The sequence below is a fragment of the Lissotriton helveticus genome, chromosome 3_1 (assembly GCF_964261635.1).
Source record: "Lissotriton helveticus chromosome 3_1, aLisHel1.1, whole genome shotgun sequence".
NCBI lineage: Eukaryota > Metazoa > Chordata > Amphibia > Caudata > Salamandridae > Lissotriton > Lissotriton helveticus.
The window spans coordinates 454,928,704-454,950,069 of record NC_136061.1 but is presented as its reverse complement, the minus strand read 5'-3'; the positions used below and the strand labels follow the sequence as shown (position 1 = coordinate 454,950,069).

Genomic DNA, 21,366 nt, shown 5'->3' with positions numbered 1-21,366 from the left:
AATTGCTTGATTTTTGGGGGTTGAGAGAAGATTAGCACCCGCTCTGTGCCGAAGGGCTTCTTTAATTTAAATTCTTTATGTAGAAGTGGTTATTAGTAAACTAGTCGTTTGTCTTTTTCTCTTTAAGCCTGCGGAATTACAAGCGGTATTTGGGTTTTTTCTACACATGCAGAGATTTCGCAAGCAGATTTGCTGTTTGAAATCTCCACATGGGGCGATACTTGTAATCGGGTGCAGTCAAATCATGAAACCATGGAGTAATTTAACTAAACCCAACTTATAGTTGGCGATTTTATCGGAAAGACAGTGGGGCTTATTTACAAGGCCCTTGCGTCACTTTTGTGTCACTTTTCCCATGTTAAAATTGACGTAAAAGTGGTGCCAGTAAATCTGCCCCAGTTTACACGGCCTTGCGGAAACTTAGCCCAAAATGAATCTCTGTTTTTTCCCTCCTCTGTGCAGGACTTGATATATCCTGAAAACTGTTCTAACGTAATACAACAGCAAAATATATAGATGTTCCTCACTCAGCCCTTTGCAATTTCAATGATGTAATACACTTACAACAGAAATCACATTCATGGCGCTGACACCCCATGAGACATTTTCTTTCCGCTACTGTTTCCGGTTTTTAGATGCCAGACCACACCGGACATTTTTAGTGGACTCAACTTGAAACGCAGACAAAGATCAGAAAAAGGCCCGGCTACACGGCCAGAAAGATTGTTCTTTTTGTAGAACGTTTTCTGAACGAACTACACTGTCTTTAACAAATGAACAATGTCGCCTTTTGTGGCTGTCCCCAAGCATCAAAAACACCTGCTCAGCAAAATGCAAACAGCAGCAGCATCACCTCCAATGTAAAGGCAGTGAAAGGGCGCTCTGCGCGTTTGTCTCACTGGACGGAAACAGCTGCACGCATTCATTGAATTGTTCTCATGCAGATAATGGCAGGTAAAGATGTATATAAGGGATGCTGTGTGCCCACCCACAGCACAGAGGAATCAAAATCATCCAGCAGCCAACATGGGGAAGGTATGTAAAAGATGGCCATTGATGTACATTTATAACTATGTGGAAGCATTGCATAGGATATAAGCATTCACAAAGTACATACATTGTAGTCGCCATGTTTTTTACTTTATTTCTGAATTTCCAGTGTAACACACTATGGACAATGGCAATATATGTGAATGTGGTTCGCCTGTTTACGTACACAAGCGTAGCGCACTGTCCCTCTTCGACGCTACTTTTTTGTGGTTTTGGTCATGACACACCAACATCAAGGCAGTAGATCCGAACTTCGGCAGCACACTATACAGGAGTGGTGGATTGCCTCCACTCTGTTTTTTACTGTTTGTGGACCTAGTTTATGGTCTTGTGTCCAGTTTGTACTGTTGATTTGGCGGACACTGCCACAAACCTTGCCTGCAGCATGCACAAGTGCTTACAGTCGTCCATACCTTGCAAAAACACCTATACAATGTGTCTTGCAAAACACCTATTCAACATCTCTTAAACAAGTTCAAAACTGCCATATTTGCAAATGTGGGTCACTTTTTAGTTATCTGATTCGCTAATGGGGGCCACTTTTATTTTGGTCTCCGGGCCTATTTTCTGCCCTAGTCTGACCCTGGCCATACAATGTAACAGACACGGAAATATTCTCGCTTTAAAACAGTACCATCTCTGGCAAAAAATATTTTTTTATGGAAATATCATCAAGACACATAGTTTTGCAAAAATAGAAACTCTGCAAGTTGCAAAATGCGTCCCCTTCATGAATGTTTGCAGGTGATTTAATTTTTTTCTACAATGCTATTTTTTGAATAGCTAAGGAGGAGGTAGAACTCTGCATTATTGGAAGCCTTTACCTATTTTAAGTAGGCTCGAAGGGACTGCAGTTCCCAAGAGCAACGTCAGGCAGCACACTACCTCATTATGGAGTAGTGTGGCTCACTGGTTAGAGGCGGCAGGCCTGAGAGCAGAAGTCAGCCTGAGACCAGGGTTCAATTCCCGACGCGGCAGGGTCGTGGACCTTGGTCAGCGGACTCGATAATTCTCGCTTCGGTGCTTACTCTAATCAGGGGTTCCACTCGGCAACTCTGGGCATTAGCTTGCCTAATCTCCACAACGGCCCCACCAATTCCGGGGATGCCTGGCTCCACCTTGGGGACTCCCAGCAAGGGACCATCCCACAGGGAAAGCCAGGACGGGTTCCCCAGAGTTATACAGCGCCGGGACGCCCCGTTGCTGGGGCAGCTGTGCGCTTTACAAGTATACTACATTTACATTTACATTATGGCACAAACTCAGGTTAATGAAGCCTGTAGACCAGCCATGTATCCTGCTGTCACTCGCTGTTAAAACAAGGAAGTAAATATCCCCTCTGGCTGCTGTGTGAAATACAGCATTAATCAAGGGTCAGTTGGCCCCTCTGGTGTCTAGGCACCGATGTTACTGCATCTGCTCCATAGGGGCGTAGCTTCGGGAAGGGGGGTGGGCAAGGGGGGAGTGATTTGGGAGTTACACCCCCTCTAATAATGTTATTTTCTGATGAATAGCTAGGTACAGGTGCTTTCAGTCGGCTTTCAATTGGTGTATAGGGTGAGGTGTCTGTCGGATTTTACCTTTGATTTTTGCAGGCACACACTGACAAAAACACACACATACTCTCTCATATCTGTTTTTAAAGTCCTCAAAATGTTAGTTATTTTAAATTGTTTTGTGATTCTTTCACTTAGTACTCCTACCAATCTGCATTTCTCACCCTACCACTGCCACTTAAATTTCTCTTATGCACCCTTTTTGTTGTATAATGTATTTTAACATGCACCCTGTTTATTGTATAATGTATTTTAATATCATATGCCAGTATGATTGGTGTGAAATCGGAAGCCCAACCTTCCTCATTCTTTCTGACCAAGCTACGCCCCTGTTTCTTCACCAATGCAAGCTACACCCATAGTCCAGGCAGGAAGCTTCTATGCGAAGCTTGTGTGATCCTCGGTGCTGTGTACTGTACATTACTATTTCACTGAATATTACAATAAAAACAAATTGTGACTACACCTCAGTGCTGAATTTGGGCCAGTGGATGCAGTTGGAGCCCACCAGCAGTCAATTTTGGGGAACTGCCCATATTTTTCCTCAACAGGCAGTGAGGCAGATTAGGAGAGTAAAATACAAAAGAGGAGAAGAGGGAGGAAGATAGATGGAAAACAGCGACAGCGGGAGAATTCAGGGGCAAAAAAGAACTCATAAAATTGAGATAAATAGGCAAGGAGTGTCTGATGGTGGATTAAATAGGTTTAGGGTGGATGAAAAACAATGCAGCCTTAGTACTCGGCACCCCGCAAGCACTGGCCATGGACTTCTGGAAAAAACTTTCTGCCCTGACTATTCTGGCTCATATTCTCTTACAAATTAGGCACTGTTAGGCCTCAATTGGATTACCATTGATTAAAAAACAATCTCTGTGTTATCTGATTTTAAAATCTATCCTGTTGTAGATAAGCTGGCATTTTGCCCAAAAAGTGCTCCCGCATACATGACAGAAAGTTTTAGTGACACAAAAACACCGTAACTGAACACCCACCTTTACAATCCACTTTGGGGGACCTATCACATTACTTGGAAAGCTTCACCTTAAAGCTAGGGCCCATCTGCAGAAATATCATATGAAGGGGCCAATTATGATGTTGGTCGGAAAGGCTCTGAACAGCAGTCGGATTCCCCTGAACCTAGTTGGAACCTATGTTTCCGACCGACTCAGACACATTTCTGACTGACCGATTATGATGGAAGGAAACTGCTTGGTCTGTCCGATTTGGTTCCAACTCGCACGCAGAAACTTCAAGGTGGCCATAAAACAATCGTACAGCTCTATCTGACCGATGTATTACGATGTCGGATTTGGACAGCCTTTCCAAATCAGTCTGTCTGACACAAAACAGCTGCCGGACACTGACTCTGGGGGCCCATAGCAGGCCCTCTTCACACAGAGCCCTCCAGTTGGGGTCCTTGGGGGTACCCAAGGGACCCCTCTTTGCAACCATGGACAGTGTGGCAAGCACCATGGGGTGCCTGCCACAGGATCCAAGGTTTTCCAGAACCACCCCTTTCTTCAATGGGAACCTGTGTTGTCATTCGGAACATAGGCTCCCATTGAATTCAATGGGAGTCCAACTGAATGGTGTTCGGAACCATCGTAATCGGACGGTCAGATTGTCTGAATCTGAGTTGGTCGGAAACGATTCCGAGAACTTGATGGAGAATTTTTTTCACTGGGTGAGGAATCTTTCCAACCTGGATGTTCATAACTGTTGTTTTTAGACAACCTGGGGTGGCGTAGTGAGAAAAAGAACAATGGATTTAACCCAGATCTTTTGACTGGGGAGAATGTTTGCATTGTCAACATTCCATCCATCATTTGTTTGCTGTAGCACTTTTCGCCCTAAGTGGGATGTGTATGCCCAGACGTGGGTCCCTTGCTCACTGTGCCACTGGATTCAAGCTAGCCTGGCTGAAGAAGGGTGACATACCTTGAAACCGGTCCCAGGATGCTTGTTTCCGGTCCAGGGAGGACCTACTCTGGCAGTTCGGTCTGGACAGTTCCCATGGGGCACAGGGTCAAGAATGACTTGCATATGGCTGGGTCCAAACTGGGGTGGCGTAGTGGGCAAAGGAACGATGGATTTAATTCAGGTCTTTTGACTGGGAAGAATGTTTGCATTGTCAACATTCCATCCATCATTTGTTTGCTGTACCACTTTTCGCCCTATGTGGGATGGGTATGCCCAGACATGGGTGCCTTGCTCACTGTGCCACTGGATTCAAGCTAGCCTGGATGAAGAAGGATGACATGCCCTGAAACCGGTCCCAGGATGCTTGTTTCCAGTCCAGGGCGGACCTGGCCTGGCAGTTTGGTCTGGGCTGTTCCCACCTGGCACAGGGTCAAGACTAATTTGCATATGGCCAGGTCCAAATTGGGGTGGTGTAGTGGGCAAAAGAACGATAGATTTAACCCAGATCTTTGGACTGGGGGATAATGTTTGCATTGTCAGCATTCCATCCATCATTTGTTTGCTGTAGCAACACGTGTTCAATGGAATTTATGTCATAAGCCCAAAATGTTTACTTGCACATAGTGAGTTTTAATCTATGTTTCAGAAATGCATGGTTGATGTGACCTTAGTTGCGTACCTTCAACAGATCCATTTAACATTGTGCGACCAATCACACTTAATCCTGGGCTTTGATTTTGTCACTTTTTTATAAAATATAATTGATATTTCATTAATTCACAGTTTGGTTCATATTCAAAATGTTTTCAGCTTCCTAAATTACATCTTCCACATTTGGCAGTATTTAGAACTTCTTGATGTTTCTAGAAATACCTTTACATTCACCAGATGCACATGATTTCTGCAAAAATAAGAATCTAATACTTTAAACTTGGTAAATTGCCTCCTCACAGTAAAGTTACTTTTTCACAAACCTTCAAACTTGTTTGTGTAATCATATTGCTTGCGCAAAGAAATACTTAGCCTAAATTGATTTTAAATCCTGCTTTCCAATGTTGGATTTATGTTTGTTAATCTCTGTTCCTACGGGACACAAGATGAAAAAATGAGTATGGTGGATGTTTGCGACCTGTAAGAATTAAGTTGTGATCATCCTAGAGGCGTTCTCAATGGTAGAGCTAACAGATGCTCTTTTATTGAGATATTTGTCTTCCCCAAGATCTACATGAGGTGGGAACCCAGAAGATGAGTGACTGAATTTTTTAACTTTTTTGGTGGAAACCCCTTTCAGCCCATTTCATAAGCAGGCTCTGTTTGTAATTTCCATAAAAATTACCTCCTGGCAATACTTTACTGCAGTCTGCTTTTCTATACAATTAAAGTACTGTTTCTGCTATTGAGTGCAATAATATGGCCCACAACTTCTAGAGCTGTGTCATACAACACTGTGTGCCCCATGAAAAAGCACTTCAAAAAAATCTACTACTAATGAGAAGCTGTTCAAGATTAGTTGTAAAGTGACCTTCACCAATTAAAGAATTTCTCTGCATTTAATAGAACTTAGGTAATTAACACATTTTAAATTCATCATCAAAACCATGAGTCTTATTAGACTCTGGGGCCTATTACGATGTTGATAGGAGTTCCATCCGACCAACACCATGGCAGACACGGGACCGGCTTACCTCCAGTCAGCACTCTCAGCCACCTGATTATGATGTGACCACACATGGTGCGGTCACATTCCCACATTTCCCTATAGGAGAATGTGTTACATGCAACCATAGGGAAAAGTGATGTTGTGTTAATAGATGCACCCTGTCGAAGGAACCTCAAGGTGCCTGCCACAACGTGCAGGGGTTAACAGAGGGGCACCATAGGTGCAACCTCAGCCACCAACTGGAGGCCGCAATGGAAAGGGCGCCCAAACACTCTTTCCGACAGGGTTTTCATGTCAGAAGGGCCGGCATGGAAATGATGCCGGAAACTGTGCATCAAAATCTAGTTTACACTGTCTATTTGGATTATGGGCCGGTTCCAACTGGTCGAGGGGCTCCTTGAGCCTGTTGGACACCAGCCGGGATGACTAGCCTGTTTTAATTCTGACTGGCTGTATCGTAATCAGCCTTTCAGAATTTAAACTGACGATGTTGGTCATAAAGCCTCTGACCTAAGGTCAGAGGGTTCATGACCGGCATTATAATCAGCCCCTATATGTTTCTTATTCTGTATAATTAAACTGTGTTATTTTTATCCACAATAGATCATCTTCTACGAGGACAGAAGTTTTCAAGGCCGCTCCCACGAGTGCAGCTCTGAGTGTCCTGATCTCAGTCCTTTCTTTAGTCGCTGCAACTCCATCCGAGTGGAGAGTGGCAACTGGATACTCTATGAACACCCCAATTTTAGAGGACATCAGTACTACCTGAGGAGGGGCGAATACCCCGACTTCCAGCAGTGGATGGGTTACAATGATTCTATCCGGTCATGCCGCTTGACTCCTCAAGTAAGTGGTTTATATTGTTATGCTTTAAAACTACGTCAGACACTCGGAACCTCAGATAAATCTTGCATGGGAAAGCGGGTGCATAGTCTAAAAGTTTGCAAGAGATGAAGTTTAAACTAATATCACCGAGGAAACAATAAGGCAATGCTACATAGTTATATCACAAAAAGGAAGAGGGATGAAGATAAATCAGAAAAGGTTTCTTAGAGTAAGTAGAGGAAAAAGAACCTTATTTTTAAAACTGCCCTCACACACAGCACGATGTGTCATGCTTCATCAAAGGGCTGTTAACACACCTCCGTGTTCACCCAACACTGGAGATGGAGCAATAGGGAGGGGAAGACAATACAACATACAGTGAGCGGTTAGTGTAAACTCAAAAGGTGAGAAAGTGGTGCAGAATCAGTCGTGATAAAAGCTGGTACCCGGGGATCCTTACTACAATTTTAATATTAGGTCCCCTGTCCAGAATTTAAAAAGAAATTATGGATGATAGGTAGATCAACTTATTTATGGAATTCCACCTGCTCCACACTGCATAAGTGTCGACATGTTTCAGCCGGCTATTGGCAGTGCCCCAGCTTTCTTCAGGAATCTCACCTCTCTGACCCTTAGTGACAACCCTTATCCTTCCACCAGTTCAGAAGTGAAAATGGGAAATATCACATTATACAAAGAGCCCTTCGCTTTGTGAAGGGGAACCTGTACAAATAAACCAATAACCAAACAACAAGAACAAACATATAAAAATGTCAGTGGCCCTTGTCCATATTCACATGCAACATAACCACTAACATACAACAGTCTAAAAAGACAAATGTCTTTGGTGTCAAACTTCCCAATATCCTACACCTATTCTTTAAAACGTTGGGCTGCCCCACCCACAATAGATCTCATGGGAACAGGGTGCTCTTCTCATGTGAAGGCCCTCGCTTCGTGTATTGACGATTCTCAACAACTTCAAATGATATTAGATTATTCCCGTCCTGGTGTATGAAAATCCATATTGATCTCTAAATTCAGAGTAAGAACAAGTGTGACTTTTTTTAGAGATACCACTGTCTTCCAACCTAAGAGTACCCCCTGGGACACTTACCAAGTTTATTATAATCAAAAACTCAAAATGGCGTGGAGGGGAACAGCTTACTATTAGCACTCTCTGAAAAGAAAGCAAAGACACTCATTAAAAACAAACCCTTATTGATGTCCTGGAGGGGGCTTGTATGACATGTTTGTTGGTGAGCTTGAAAATATGTATTATGCTGACATAAACACATTCACATTCGCCTACTATGTCAGTGGAGGATTTGGATTTCAGCGATGTGTCCCAATAACATTCATTACAGAAGCCAGGACCATATTCTATGGAAATCCGACATTCTAGACTGTAACACAGCTTTTTCCCGTGATAGCACAGCAGCCCTCTTATTTGTTAATAAGCCGCTCTCTGAACACCCAAGTAATAACATCATGGGGCTGATTTCATACAATGTCTCCATCAGGACATAAGCGCTACGACCGTGCCTCTCCGAGTTTCTCCAAGCACATCGTGGGGCTGATTTCATACAATGTCACCATTCCGACATAAACGCTAGGGCCGTGCCTCTCCGAAGAAACTCAAGCGCACTCACACAAAAACACGAAGGTCACCCTCTTCTGTTGCATGCACATGAGCCCCATCCGCCCCTGGTATCGGTACTCACTCGGGCGCCTCCCTCGTCACTTACTGCTTGCGAGGTAAGCTGTCCACAGACCCGATAGTCTCTCCTTACCGCCGCGTAGTACACTGCCTCATTTCAACGACGTCTCTCTTAAAGCGCTGTAAGCGCGCCTCCATCCAGCGTCGTAGACCATGTGGGGAGCATCATAGACTCTCATGGTATTGAGAACTAGAACGCTAACCCTTCCATTTACACTGGCAAATGTGGAATCCATTCTTTCTCCCCAGGGATCCTGCTGATGTACCGAATGCCCCTTGGAGCATCTCACTCCTCTATAATATGTTAGATTGGTAGAATAGGAATAAAAGGTATTAAATCCTATCTTCATCAGAGTTCTCTATATTATATTGGAATGGCCTCTAATTAAACAACTCCATTTGAAATTCAAGAGGGGTTAGTAGTACCTATGTCTACCTCACATCAAGCAATTAACACGGGAAAAAAACAAGGGATTTGCAACAGGTGACAAACAGGTAAGGGACATTTAAACAATATGGAAATAAATAAATAATGTACTACTTCTCAATGATTACAATGGGGGGTACCCTCTGCAGTTCTACTATTGCTCAAAGTTGGCGATACCTCAATTCTGCTACTATCTTAGAGTCCTCATGAAAAATTCACACGTGATTTAGTGTATTCCAGAGGATATGATCATTCAACCCCCTGGAGAATCTCCGTTTTCTGTAAATCCATTTTTGCTCACTGATGAATAGTGCTCTTTCTGGGTTCCCCCGTTCATGTTAATTTTGGATTTTTCAATTACTGTCCAAGTGAAATCCCAGCAGCATGATTCTTCTCCAGAAAATGGGTTGTTATTTTACTCACATTCTGTTGGCATCTGAACGTGGATCTGTGCTCCATAATTCTTGTTTTCACCTTTCTGGTGGTCATTCCCAGGTACTTTAAATCACACGGGCATTTCAGCATGTATATAACAAAGGAGGAATTACAATTCGTACGTCTCCTTTGTTCCCAGGCGTGGGTCAATCCGACATCTATTGTTTTAGTGTTCTCTATTAAGTGGCATACATCACACATTCCACATTTTGTGTGGCCCGTTACCGGGGGATGGAACACCGTCTGGTTTCCTTCTCCTATGCCCATCTTGGTCCTGTGGTTCAATCTTGGTCTTGTATGTACCAAGATGTATTTGATGCCTTGACTCTTTTTAAAAGAGAAGAGAGGCTTTTCCAAAGATAAGCCATTAGAGTTCAAGATTGCCCAATGGCGTAACACAATCTTTTGGATGCTGCTGGAGCCTCTGTTAAAGGTAGTGACACAAACCGTTCTTTCCATTGATGATTTCTCAGTGGTTTCAAGGAGTGCTTCCTGATGGCAATTACTTGCTCTATTCTTAGCTCTTTTCACCACCAGTGCCAGATAGTCTCTTTGTAGAAGTTTCTTTTGAAGAGACTCTGCTTCCACGCGAAAATCTGTTATACTTGAGCAATTACGTCGTAAGCGCAAAAATTGTCCCACCGGGAGATTCTCCCTCAGGGATTTGGGGTAGAAACTTTTGAATGAGAGTAAACTGTTCCTATCGGTCGATTTATGAAACATTTTTGTCCTCAAGCCCCCATCTTCAGGGAAAATCTTGAAATCCAGAAATGGTATACTCTCTTTGGTGATTGTGGATGTAAAAAGAAGGAGGGGGTTCCTGCTATTGATCCAAGACAAGAAGTTATCTAATGTCTCTCTCTCTCCCTTCCAAACCAAGAGGACATTGTCTATAAAATGCCTCCAGACCTTAATATGATGGAACCAGAGTCCTCCATGGGTGTAGATGTATTGGTCTTCAAATGCGGCCCTGCCAGACTCGACGGGTAAACACTCCCCATAGAGGTACCATAGGTCTGGAGGTAAAAATGAACGGTGTGGGCGTGGAATACTCCCAATCCATTGCATATAAGATGTCCTCCACCACTCTCAGTGTCTCCATTTGTGGTATGTTTGTATACAAGGATTCCACGTCCAGACCGACCAAAAAATCTTCCATTGGGTCAAAATCCAAGACCTCAGTCGTGTCTTTAAGGTATGCTGGTCTTGATTGAACAATTGGTTTGAAAAAGAAGTCAAAAAATAGCGACAAGGGAGGAGCTTGGCGGGCATCCGAGATGGCCGCTTGAGCACAGCGCTCTCCGGACCCTCGCCGCTCCCGACATTTTATCCTGGCTGAATCCTGATTTCTTGCAAGAATTCGTGTAGGGGACGTTTGGCTGATTACCCTGGCACTTTTCAGAAATCGATTTGGATCTCGTATTCCTGAGATATGGTGCTCTGAACTTTTGGGCTCCGCCCTTGAGGTGCGCCCGGGACGGGGTGCGGTACTGTAGCCGTCCTGCAATTGAACAACAACGGCAGGAGATCTGGCCTTGTGGGTCCCCCCTTCCTAAGTTTCGGTTTTGATTCCGTTCCGACTTGGGCCACGGATGTGGATGTCGTGTTGCGACTGAGACTTGGAGGCAGATCGGCTGTTGGGCTTTCATGTGACCTATTTGCTGGCTTGGCGACCTCTACCCGAGTTGTGCCCCCTTTTTATGTACTTTTGATCCTGTACTTTGGGTGTCGGGCCCGTCGAACCTGGTGGCTTGTCCTGTGACGCATCTTCAAAATGGCGGGCAGAGGGGACAGAGAGACGCGCAAGACGAAAACACCTCTGCGCGGAGCTCCAGTTCAATCAAATGTCATGGACCGTTATACCCATTCTAAGGGGTCCCCCGGAGCTGCCCTGCCTGGTTCTAGTATAGCGTCCGAACGAATTTTGGAAGAGTCGGCGGAGCCCTCCCTACAGGATATCATGGGCGCCATCTCGGGTGTGAGGGAATCCATCGGCCTACAGTACGAGGCCTTGGCCCACAAACTTGACACCGTGGCTATTGAGGTGAATCTGATTCGTGCTGATCTCGGCAAGACGAATGAGAGGGTACAATCACTGGATATTAAATCCTCTAGCCTTACGAATGACGTCTCGGAGCTCCAAACAGAGATTGGAAATCTCCGTCGGGGGAACGACTTCATGACCCGTCGCCTGGAGGACTTTGAAAATAGGGCGCGTCGCTGCAATGTTCGCCTGGTTGGTGTACCGGAAAACCCTGAACCCCACTCGGTGGATCTCCTGGTTGAGGATCTGGTCTTGAACCATTTGGCCCCTTCTGGTCTCACAAAATTTTTCACGGTGGAACGTGCACATCGTGTTCCAGGGGGCAAAGTCAAGCCGGGAGCCCCGCCGAGACCCATTGTAGCGAAGCTTTTTCATTATAGAGACCGGGACGCTATCCTGCAGGCCTCGCGGGTGAAGGGCCCGGTGGCCTTTGAGAATGCTACGGTGAACTTTTATCCGGACTTTTCCCAACAGGTTCAGAGACAACGTATGGAGTTTCGTGGTGCCAAGAAACGTCTCCGGGATCGGGGCCTACGTTACGCCATGCTCTTTCCCACTAGACTCCGGGTTGAATACAATGAACGTACCCTTTTCTTTGATCGGCCAGATGCTGTTAATGACTGGCTGGACTCATTGCCTGACCGTCCTCCTGAGACAGACTCCGCCGCTCACCCTGGTGGTGCCGAAGGTGGTGTGGAGATCTAACTGTTCGGCTCTTATGTCTTATTTTGAATACATTCTCAGGAGTGTTGGCCGGCGTCCCTCTACATTGTGATCATTCTGTCTTTCGTTTGTTATTTTTGTTCTTTCTGAGGTCGGGGGGTGGATGGAACGGAGACCTTTCCTCCTCCGGGGTCTTTGTGTAGAAAAGGGGTTCTTGGGCGACAGGCACACTGCAGGTTGGGGTGGCTCTTTAGCTTTTTGCAGGGGTGCAGGGTGGGGGGTGTTTCTCTTCAGTTTGGGGGAGGGGGGTTGGGAAGTTTTTTCTTTTCTGTGTGTTGTTTTCAAGGCGAGTTGCTCCTGTGTTTGCTGCTGTTTCTGATGTCTAGCTCATGGGCGAGGGGTCTTGGCTCGGGCGGTTGGGATGGGGGGTAGAGGGTTGAACTTTCTTTCCTGGAACGTTAATGGCCTGGGAGATCGTATTAAGCGCAGTGTGGTCTTAAAATGTATACGACGTTTGTCACCGGACATTGTTTTCATGCAAGAAACCCATTTGATTGGTAATGTTTGTTATGCAATGAATAGATGGGGCTACCGCCTTGTGGCGCACTCGGGGTTTACCTCCGGATCTAGGGGTGTGGGTATTCTTGTTCGAACCTCCCTCCCCCTGGCTATCGATGAGGTGATTCATGATGACCGTGGGAGATATACTGTCCTGGTGGGTAGATATGAAGGCCGCACCCTATCTCTCTTCAATGTTTATGTTCCCCCGGGTTTGCAGGCCTCTACTTTTACTGACTTGGGCCGTGTTTTGTTAGATCTCCCTGATAGCACTCTCTTTCTTGCCGGTGATTTTAATTCGGTGCTTTCCGGCCTTCACGATCGCCATCCCCCTAGAGATACCCCGCAGGCTCAGCAGTGGTTGGGTGGGTTTTTGGATACCTTTGGCCTTGTGGACTGCTGGCGACTGTTGCATCCTACTCAGCTCCAATACACCTTCCATTCTGGGGCCCATGGCAGTCTGTCCCGGCTGGATTATTTCCTGATGCCCGCAGCCCAATCATCGGCGGTTCGCGAGATTTTACATTTGCCGAGGGGTATTTCTGATCACTCGCCGCTCTGGCTTCGTTTCGAGGTTGGGGTAGAGGCGGCGGGCCGAGTGGCTCCCATTAACCCTTGGTATCTTTCCTCCCCTGAGACTCGTACCCTCTTGCTCAAGTCCATGGATGCATATTTCCTGGAAAATGAGGGGTCGGTCTCTTCGGCTGTGTCCCTGTGGGAAGCTTTTAAAACTGTGATTCGTGGACAGGCCCTTTCCTTGATTGTTGAAGCTAAGAGGGCAGGGAGGAAGGAGGTGGTGGACCTTGAGGGGGAGATCTCTGCTTTGGAGGACGAGTTGGAATCTGGTGTCACGCCTGGGAAACTCCATGCCCTGGGTCTAAAACAGTTTGCATATAAATCTCTGGTCACTGACGCTGCAAAGGTGATGTTTCGTGAGCAGCAGGGCAGATTGTACGATGTGGGTGACAAGGCGGGCAAACTCCTAGCGTGGTTGGACAAGAAAGAAAGAGTTAATCGTGTGGTGCCCGTGATTCAGTCTGCGAGTGGTGAGAATGTGATTGATCCGACCGCCATTGTTGATCGTTTTGCGGAATATTTCCGTGTGGTATATGCTCCCGTGTCTGTGAGGGATGTTGCCGACTCCCGCCTTCTTCTGCGTGATATCACTTTGCCCTGTGTCACCGACTTGGACCGTATTGCTTTGGACTCCCCTTTTACGAATGATGAGATAGCCACTGCAGTTCGATCGCTCCGTTCGGGCAAAGCACTGGGCCCGAACGGTTTGCCTATTGAGTTGTACAAATTACGCCCCGATAAGGTGGCGCCTTATCTCCGCGCCATGTTTCTAGAATCCCGTGAGCGGAACATACTTCCTTATGATCAGCGTCTGGCGACAATCGTCGTCATTCCCAAAGAGGGTAAACCGCGTGACCTCTGTTCCTCGTATAGGCCCATATCCCTATTAAATGTTGAACCTAAGGTGTTGGCTAAACTTTTGGCGACCCGTCTCCTTTCGGTTCTTGGGGAGTTGGTCCATCCGGATCAATCTGGCTTTATCCCGCATCGCAACACTGCTCTGAATTTACGTCGCCTCCACGGCGCGCTGGCGAGGGCGGGGCTTTTGACTGAACCGGCCATTTTGGCGTCCCTGGATGCCTCCATGGCCTTTGATACTGTGGAGTGGCCCTATTTATGGGCGACACTTGAGAAATTTGGATTCGGGTGCGAGTTTATTAGCTGGGTTAGGCTGTTGTACGCGGAACCTCTGGCGCAAGTCGTAGTGAACGGTAGAGTGTCGGCCCCCTTCTCCTTGGGCAGGGGTACCCGTCAGGGTTGCCCCTTGTCCCCTCTGTTGTTCGCGCTCGCTCTTGAACCGTTGGCGGCCTGGCTCCGTTGGGAACCGTCCCTTAAAGGTATTCGTTGGGCCCCGGACTTCGAAGACCGCGTCTCGCTTTATGCGGACGACATCCTCTTGTATCTTACTTCTCCTCGCAAGTCTTTATCTGTTTTATTTGACGTTCTTGCGTCCTTTGGCGCTAACTCAGGCCTCGTCATCAACTGGTCTAAATCCTGTGTATACGTTTTATCTGGTATCTTGCCTCCGTTGCCGAGTAGACTTCCTCTTCAGGTGGTCCGGGATGGTTTCAAATACTTGGGGGTTTTCGTTACCTTGGATCCGTCCCTTCGTTTTGATCGTAATCTCCTTCCCCCGTTGCTTAGGCTCCGTTTGGACGTTGCCCGCTGGCGCAAACTTCCCCTGTCTCCACTGGGTCGGGCGGCCCTGTTTAAGATGATGTCACTACCGCGGTTTCTCTACGCTCTCCAGAATTATTATGATCCTATCCCCAAGACCTATTTTCGGGAGATTGAGAGCCTTCAGAGGCAACTTATTTGGGATGGGCGACCGCGCATTGCTCTCGCGAAACTTTCCATCCCGTGGTACGATGGGGTCATGGCGCTCCCCGATATTAAGAGATACTACTGGGCTTCCCATCTGTCCGCTATTAATCACGCTATGTTCTCTCCGGGTCGTAATCCGGCGTTTGAGATGGATAAACTTCAGCTTCCGGGAGGTGACTTTAATAGAGTGCTCTATTCTCGCTCCGCTGGGCGCCATCTTGTGGGACCTACTTTGACTGCTTTGACAGTGTGGCGTGCTGCGAATGTGAGCCTGGGCTGGGAGGATCGCTTGACGTTGGCGACGCCGCTTTATGCTTCAGAACGTCTGGGCGGTCTTTGGTCTTCCAAGGGTTTTGACCGTTGGGACTTGATTGGGATCTCTAAAGTGGGGGATGTATATTCTAAGGGTTCTGTGCGCCCGTTTCAGGCCCTCCAGGCTGACTACGGCCTGAGTAGTCGGGAATTCTTTCGTTATTTACAGATCAGGCACGCTTTGGTTTCGGTGTTTGCTCCTGGTGAGATTCCGCCTGACTCTTCCCCACTTGAAGACCGTATCCTTGACGAACATCTTCCTGATAGCACTATCTCCCTGATCTATAAAAAGTTGATTAACAATCGGACTGACTTATTGGCCCGACTTCGGGAACAGTGGATGGGAGATGGGTTGGAACTTGATGATGAGGATTGGCAATCGGCCCTCTCCTCTCCGAAGGAGGTGGCTATACCGGCTCGACTCCATCTGGTCCAATTGAAGATCCTTCATCGGGTGTACGTGACGGGACCGCGACTGATGGTGATGGGCTTTTCCTCCGATGGACTGTGTAAGCGTGGATGTGGTTTGCGTGCTACTTTCCTGCATATTCTTTGGGAGTGCCCGATGGTGGCTGCTTATTGGGTGGCCGTGCTTGATCTGATGACTGTGGTGACAGGGATATCCTTGCGACCGGAACCTCGTCGCTGTCTTTTGAATGTTTGGGAGCCCACGGACTATTCGGTGGCACAGACTAGATGGGCCACCCTGGGCTATATGATTGCGAAGCGAGATATTGCGCAACTCTGGGGGGCCTCCAGGCCCCCTGCCCTCTCGCAATGGGAGGATAATATGGATTGGTCCATGTTCCGTGAGAAAACTGTCTATGTGGCCAGGGGTAGACCAAGGGCATGGGTGAAGGTGTGGGGTCAATGGAACGAATACCGTGGCGACATTTGTACTCCTCCCCTTGTGGACACTATCGAGATTACCCTATCTCCTTAGGCTAGCGTTCCCGGAATCTTCATATAGGGACTGAGCTGGTGTCTCCGGCTCTTCCCCCCTTCTTCTTCCTGATCTCTGCCCCCCTCCCCCCCCCCCCCCACTCCATACTCCTTAGTGCTTAGGATATTACTACTGCACCTCCGCTGCTGTCCCCCCCTTGCGTCCCTTGGGCTGACCTTCAGTGATACACTCTCGCCTTTCTGTATGTTTGTTCTTTCATATATATAAAACCTGTTTTGGTCCTGTATATAATGTGGAGTATTGCATTGTTGATTGACGGTTACCTCTGCGGGCATATGTGATATGTGTCTACTCCTTTTTAGCGGCTGGCCCGTGTGGTTGTAGGCCCATCCTTGTACATTTCTGCTTGCTCAAATAAAGGTTTTAAAAAAAAAAATAAAAAAAAATAGCGACAAGGGCTCCAATAGTGATCCCATCCCTGACACAATCGGCCTCCCTGAAGGGGGCTCGTTGGTTTATGAACTTTCGGGAGGGTATAAAAATATGGAGTTATTGGTTGTAATTGACAAAGAAAACTCCCCTCCTTCTCTGTCATCCATTGGTTATGCACTGCTTCATCCACCACCAATATTATTTCTTTCTGGATGGTCTCTGTTGGATCCTGTCTCAGCTGTCTATAGTTCCTACTGTCTGCCAGTAGTCTCAGACATTCAGTTTCATACGCTGTTCTGCTTTGTAGCACCGTCACTCCCACTTTATCAGCCTGTTTTATCACCAATTCCTCATTGTCTCTTAGTTCCTCTAGTGCTCTTCGTTCTCTTTTAGAAAGGTTCATGAATGTCATATTCCTCTCTTGTGTGAGTGTTTCCACTTCGCCAGTAACTGCCTGTTCAAAGGCTTCTATTTCCACAGGAAGTTGCCCTAAGGAAGGTGTAAATTTGGACTATAAACAGAGATTGGTATCACCCCTTTCTGTATTGTCATTGTCCTGATTTTCAAAAAAGACTTTTAAACGGATGTGGCATAAAAAGCTCGCTAGTTCTTGTCTTATCTTAACGCCTTAACCACGGCGGTTTTTCCGCCGCGGTGCGGGCGTTCTACTGAGTGGGCGGGGTTGGCCGTTGGCAGACGGGAGCACGGAACGTGCTAAAAGTTTCTGGTGTGTTCGTTGGCACATATCCCAGACCCTTTTCTAAGACCTCAAGCTGTATGTCTGTCAATTCAACATCCGTTTGGTTCATCATCAAGGAGGTCAATCCCGACTCGACCCTGGAGTTGGTTCTTTATCCATACTCCTGGTCAGTCTGTTGCAATTCCTCCCACTGCACCCCTGTCATGTTCTTCTGTTTGCCCCTGCCCCTCCCTCGGCCCTTCCCTAAAAAGGATTAGGCTTTGGGGGGGGAGGGGTAATGTGTCATAGGGCCTCCTGGCATACCTTGAAATTGTTTTGGTGGTAATGGTACATAGGGCCACTTACGCCAGTTTTCTCCACTCCATCTTTCAATTTGTAAGGAGTTGCACAAGAAAAGCATGGCAATGCTCAGATGTGATGTAATGCCAAATTGTATGGTAGGAATCTTGTTTGCTAAAAAGGTACCTGCAAGGTCGGGCGTGGACAGTACTTTCGAAGAAGTTAAGAATCAGTTTTCCCATACCTAATGGTATGTGTTTTCTGCTTAGATAAAATTTGTGCTCAGAAGCAGAGAAGCCATGAGGATTCTGTATATGATTCATGGAATCTAATCTTTATATCTTATCACTTCTTTTTTTTTTAAATCATAGTTCGTGCACAATTGTATTTGATTCTTTCAAAGTTTCTGAATACTTTCCATGGGGGTTTCTAAATGTCTTTTTACTAGAAGTTATAGTTTTATTATTTTAAAATAATATTTCAATACTATAATATTAGTTTGATTTAATGTAATATTTTTCTACTAAATACTGACATTTTGTAATATTCGTCTTCACAGTAGTCTTTTTTAGCATATGAATGATCTATATTTTGCCTATCTTTCTGATTAAGACACATGTTTTTGCAAAGCAAACTATAACCTGCTCTTGATTTGAAAAACAGAAATAGGTATTCACATTGTACTGGGAATATATTAACATTTCACGAGAATGTAAATCTGGGTTCTTTTCTGTAACATGTGGATGTTTTAACAATGGTTATTCCACCATTTATTTTCTCTCCTTGTTTCTTATGCAGCACCGTGGATCCTACAGGATCAGGGTTTATGAACGAGAGAACTTTGGTGGCCAAATGATGGAATTCTCTGAGGATTGTCCACATGTTCATGAGCAATTCCGCTACAATGACATTTACTCCTGTAACGTACAGGATGGGCACTGGGTCCTCTATGAAGAGCCCAACTACAGAGGGCATCAGTACTACCTGAGACCCGGCGAGTACAGGAGATACAGTGACTGGGGAGCCTCAAGCCCCAGAGTTGGTTCTTTACGGAGAGTCAGGGATCATTATTGAGTTACCTATAATGTAAATGCCAGTGTATAAAATATACAATACATTTTCTCACAATAATATTCCCTGGCTTTGTCTTGTTGTCAACATTAAACTGATGTATATTAGTAAACTGAAACTACCATGCTGGGTGTATCGATACTGTAAGTTATAATAAAGAACCCTATATTCAGAATAGTTCAACTCCAGTTTTTGATAACCCAATCAAACCCACTGTCTATTCTCTTGTACAAAACCTGTCTTCTACAATAATAGCTCTATCACTTTCTTGCACCATGAATGTGTGAATATGCATTGACACAAGCACACATATAATCATCATCATCATCTTGGCATAGATGGATCTGAATCACAGGGAGAAGTATTCAGCTGCAGTCCAGAGGGTCCAAACAGAGTGGTGACATGTGGAGGTCAGCAGGTTTGATACAGCGCTAACAGTACTAGCAGCCAGAAAAGTGCCCAGGACACCCTGGGTACTAATGTCATGACCCAGGAGACAGGTCATGGCCAAAGTCAAGTGACAGGAGCTGCACATTTGTTTTGGTGGGGCAACACATAAATTGGTGCAAGGGCACAAGGTGTTTCTATTTGCACGATTGGGATCAGGAGCACTAGAACAGGTGCAGCAGATATCCAGGGGAAGAACTGCATCTTTTTGGTGGTGGTGGTGGTGGCACATGTACTTACAGTAAATCAGCTCTAGTAACCAGGTCCTGTGTTTTGGTTTCCATTTGAGGGTATCATGTCACCAGCTGGCCAATAGGAGAGTTGGGGGGGAAAGACACCATTGAACCAGAAAAACTGGATGACCTAGACTGACTTGAAAGGCTAAACATTCTTTGAGGAAGTTTCTCCCTCTCCTGCCTAGGGTGGTGAAAGAGACTGTTATTAGCGCCCTTATTCTGTCTTGGCTGGACTACGTCAATGCCCTTTATGTGGCATCTAAGACTATCTGTAAAAAAAACTCTTGGTGGTCCAAAATGCAGCAGCCAGACTCCTTCTTGAAATTCCCACTAGGACTAGCATTTGACCCCCCTTGCGCTCTCTGCACTGGCTTCCTGTATCCGACCGGGTCAAAATTAGATCTTTAGTCATGGCCCATCGCGCTCTTCATGGGCGTGGCCCCATCTACCTGCAAAAACGCTTCACCTTCTACACTCCAGCGCAATATCTGTGTTCCTTGTCTCAGCGCCTTGCCCAGGTCCTAGCTTTAAATGTCAAAGGCTTGGAAGCAGCTCTCTAGCTCCGAAAGCTGTTGTTGGCAGGAATGCTCTCCCTTTCGCCATCTCGATCATTCAGGAACCGCTGATCTTCAAAAAGAACCTGAAAACATATCTTTTTGCATAAACCTCTAATGGTTGCCCCTCTCTGCGCTGCGCCTGGACACTCTGAAGTATCTGTGCGCAATACAAATTAAATTAACATAACATAAGATAACATATGACTCTACTGATATTGACTTTATTGGTGTTCCCCAGCAGCTAAGTGCTGTTAGTTAACTCAACACAGTAAATCCAACCCTTGATAGTCCACTAGCTGATCCTCTGCTTCTTTCACTACAATAGTATCTAGCATGGAGGAGGCAGGTGAGTCAACAAAGGCCTCTAAGGGGAGAAATTTGCAATTTGGGAAACAATCTCCCTTCTATTTAAGCGTTTTCTGAATCAGCACACAAAAGTGCTCAGTGTGAGCACCATCAAGGGCATACAGGTAGTGAGCAATCGAGACTTGGACTGCAAACCAAAGCGATTAGCCATCATGTGTGTCAGCACCCAGCCCAAGCATTTGACTCTGTAGATCTCCCTGTCTGGGCAAGGAGTTTGGCAATACAGATATACCTGAATTGGGTCCATGCCTACCAGGTCACATTCCAGATCTAACCGAGGCACCCAATGGATATTGTGTATCCAATGATAAGCAAATTCAGCCTGTGCAGCAAGATAGTATAAGTAAAAATACGGTGCCTCAAACCCCCCTTGTCATAAGGTTTCTGTAATTTGGCCCAACTCATTCTTTGTTGCTGGCCGGTACCATGCTAATATAATCATAATGGAGCAGGGCGAGGAGAAGAATGACTTGCAAAGAGAGATAGTGATACTTCTTCTGTACAATGTGATGAGTGTCCCCTGTGTCTCTCATATTACTCACATATTGATTAGCATTGGGCTGAATGGGGGCCCGTAAAGATTTGATGGCCCTCTGAAGGATTAGGATCCCCCTCCCCAGCAGAGGCTTGTATTATGCCCCTGGGAATTGGTTGAGCACAGATCTGATTTCCGATGCATGTAATTGAGCAATTGCTTTCAGTTCAGTCATAGCCCCAAGCCAAGGATTATTTTTTACTGGAATTGGAGGAGAATATAACACCTACCTGTTCATTCTTTGTTCTAATTTCTGAGCATGAGGTGCA

At 46.0% G+C, this 21,366-nt stretch overlaps 1 protein-coding gene across 1 annotated transcript; it reads left to right on the top strand.

Annotated features, from left to right (window-relative positions):
- The first annotated feature begins 1,009 nt into the window (after positions 1 to 1,009).
- Positions 1,010 to 19,131, top strand: LOC144822606 (gamma-crystallin-3-like). The gene is made up of 3 exons (XM_078680333.1): positions 1,010 to 1,035; positions 6,790 to 7,032; positions 18,684 to 19,131. The coding sequence occupies exons 1-3, from the start codon at positions 1,027 to 1,029 to the stop codon at positions 18,957 to 18,959; spliced, it is 528 nt and encodes a 175-aa protein (XP_078536459.1). The 5' UTR covers positions 1,010 to 1,026; the 3' UTR covers positions 18,960 to 19,131.
- Positions 19,132 to 21,366: the final 2,235 nt, after the last annotated feature.

Bases quoted from the DNA above. Each gene is read 5' to 3' on its own strand.
- LOC144822606 (XM_078680333.1), top strand. The intron at 7,033-18,683 runs GTAAGTGGTTTA...TTTCTTATGCAG, and splicing joins CATGCCGCTTGACTCCTCAA to CACCGTGGATCCTACAGGAT.